This window comes from Chiloscyllium plagiosum, unplaced genomic scaffold (genome assembly GCF_004010195.1).
Source record: "Chiloscyllium plagiosum isolate BGI_BamShark_2017 unplaced genomic scaffold, ASM401019v2 scaf_10618, whole genome shotgun sequence".
Classification (NCBI taxonomy): Eukaryota; Metazoa; Chordata; class Chondrichthyes; order Orectolobiformes; family Hemiscylliidae; genus Chiloscyllium; species Chiloscyllium plagiosum.
The window spans coordinates 8,008-9,015 of NW_025212547.1; the positions used below are offsets into that span (position 1 = coordinate 8,008).

The 1,008-nt window shown below is 49.2% G+C and overlaps 1 protein-coding gene across 1 annotated transcript in view; it reads left to right on the top strand.

Moving 5' to 3' along the window:
* Positions 1-422: 422 nt before the first annotated feature.
* Positions 423-1,008, top strand: part of LOC122547412 (tolloid-like protein 2) — a gene marked incomplete at its 5' end in the record, with an annotated part of 10,016 nt that continues 9,430 nt past the window's right edge. The window contains one exon of the mRNA XM_043686037.1: positions 423-673. Coding sequence (XP_043541972.1) covers positions 423-673 — 251 coding nt within the window. The remainder of the gene's footprint in view (positions 674-1,008) is intronic.

A 1,008-nucleotide genomic window follows, 5' to 3' on the forward strand; every position in this document is an offset into this window, starting at 1 on the left:
GCAGGCTCAAGGTGTTTCTGAGCCAACTCAACCAGGCTGATAGATGTCAGTGTGGTGAAGAATGAGAGTTTCCCACACTGCCACTTGCTTGGTTTGAACTGTACCAGCTTTCCAGGAGCTGCGTTCAGGGACTCACTCCCTAATGGAGAGGGATCACATTTCCAAACTGTCCTTATTCCAGCACAAAGTCACACCACGTTCTTCCAAAATTGGATCTTTGGGATCGAATGGACAGATCTTTAAACAATGTTTGGGCGTATTTCCTGTTTGAGTGGTCGGTATTGTGTTGATAGTGCAAAACTCATTGGTCAGTGAAATGTGGGAGGGATGTGGTTCCGGTTTGTGATTTCCAGAGATATTACAGCATCAGAACTCGGTCTACCCATGAATGTGACTTAATCTAACAACTCCTCGCTTTTCAGAATGTGGAGGACACCTCCGGGCTGAGGTGCGAACCAAGCACCTGTACTCACACGCACAGTACGGAGACAGTAACTACCCAGGACAGTCAGACTGTGACTGGGTGATAGTGGCTGAAGATGGTTATGGGGTGGAACTGATCTTCCAGACATTTGAAATTGAGGAAGAGATAGACTGCGGATACGATTACTTGGAGCTGTACGACGGTCACGAGAGTGTTGCACCCAGACTCGGCAGATTCTGTGGATCAGGGGTAAGGATTCAGTACTAACTGAGCATGACCAGAGCTGCTTTTGGTGTGGGGGCTGGGTCACACACTCACTTGCACTTATACACACCCTCTCTCACACACACACACTCTCTCACACACACACACATACACACATGTGCGTGCGCTTTCTCTCTCACACACACACTTTGTCACAAGCACGCTGTCTCTCACCCAGGCACTCTCACTCACCCTCGCTGTCTCACACCCAGATGCTCTCTCACACGCAGGCTCGCTCTCAAACATACTGTCTCTCTCACACACACACACACACTCTCTCATAGACATACACATGTGCTCTCTCACACACTTGCACGCTC